General features: G+C 49.5%; 1 protein-coding gene across 1 annotated transcript; it reads left to right on the top strand.

Moving 5' to 3' along the window:
* Positions 1–674: 674 nt before the first annotated feature.
* On the top strand, positions 675–1,145 carry Pmar_PMAR018957 (hypothetical protein; the record flags this gene model as incomplete). The annotated part of the gene is made up of 1 exon (XM_002781731.1): positions 675–1,145. One exon carries the CDS (start codon positions 675–677, stop codon positions 1,143–1,145), a length of 471 nt encoding a protein of 156 aa, XP_002781777.1.
* Between the last annotated feature and the right edge of the window lie 170 nt (positions 1,146–1,315).

Genomic DNA, 1,315 nt, shown 5'->3' on the forward strand with positions numbered 1-1,315 from the left:
CCAATGCAGTGAGTTCCTATAATATACCATGGCTCTTCAATGGGGTTTCCGATATTTCTGCCTCTGATTGATGCTTAGATCGTGTTGGAGCGTAAACGCTCCGTAAACCATGGACTTTCCATTGAGCTGATTCGATAGGAAACACCTCTTCTTATTACATCCAATCCACTGAGACTCCGCCAGCGCCTGGTGGTCTTTCATCATATTCCGCGGCTGAGAACCTCTCAGACGTTTTTCACCTTTTTACTCGCTCCACAATTTTTCTCTTTCCGATACAATGGGATTGTGTTCAGCCCGTGGCTGAGTATATGGAGATGAAGCACTGGAACAGTCGTGGGACTGATGTCGTACGGTTCTCAATCTATCTCGGATTGGCGGGACCAACTTTCGTGACGAGCCAGATCTCCCCAGCGAGTCTATGATAGACTCGCCCGATAGACTGTCTATCGGACATAATATACATATACTCAGTGATACGCAATGAGTATACTATTTTGATACTCCATGCTCTATTGAGGATTGACGAGCCCGGTCTTGCTTTGTTCGTGCGTGCAGTCCTGTGTACGTGCGTGCCCCGCAATTGATGGTGTTTTTTCCCTGAGCCATTATATTAAATGACATTGATACGCTCAATCTCAGTTTCACAACCGTAAACTTGTCTACTCGTTGTTAATATGGCGACACCTGAGGAGCTCGCTGAGCTCTCTGAAGCCCGTAGAGAGTTGGCCGCTACGCGCCGTTCCCTCCGGGATACTCGCGAGGCTCTCAACAACATCATCTCCGACGAGAAGGATGATACTCAGCAGCTTATGAGCGACCTCGCGTCCAAGGAGGCCAGTAATCTTTCTAAGATAGGTAGCCTCGAGGCCCGTATTGCTGAACTTGAGGCCCTGGCTGACCGATCCGTCAGCGAGATATCACGGAAGGAAGGTTTCAGTCGACTCTCTCCACGGTCCGAGGAGGAGGAGCATGAGGTGTATACCACTCCGAAGTCACGCTCCTCACGATGCCCGGCAGCGACAGTGACTAAGTTATGTCTGCCTCACTCTGTGAAGCAACAGATCTCCAATCGCACTATCATGCTATTGAACACACCTTCGTTGAAGCAGGAGCCGCTGAGTATCACCAGCAAGGACATTTGCTAGTGCACGAGGAGGTCAAAGTATCTGTCATGACCAAATTCCTTTCCTCTCTGAGTAATGTCCGACCGGTCCATAAGAAGGCCACTGTAGCGTCACGTACCCACTCACAGGATTGGAATTTGGTCCGCAATGTCCTTCTGACGAAGTATTGCCGCAGATCAGTGTTGAAGGAG

The sequence above is a fragment of the Perkinsus marinus genome (genome assembly GCF_000006405.1).
Source record: "Perkinsus marinus ATCC 50983 genomic scaffold scf_1104296941668, whole genome shotgun sequence".
In the NCBI taxonomy this organism is placed as follows: Eukaryota; Perkinsozoa; order Perkinsida; family Perkinsidae; genus Perkinsus; species Perkinsus marinus.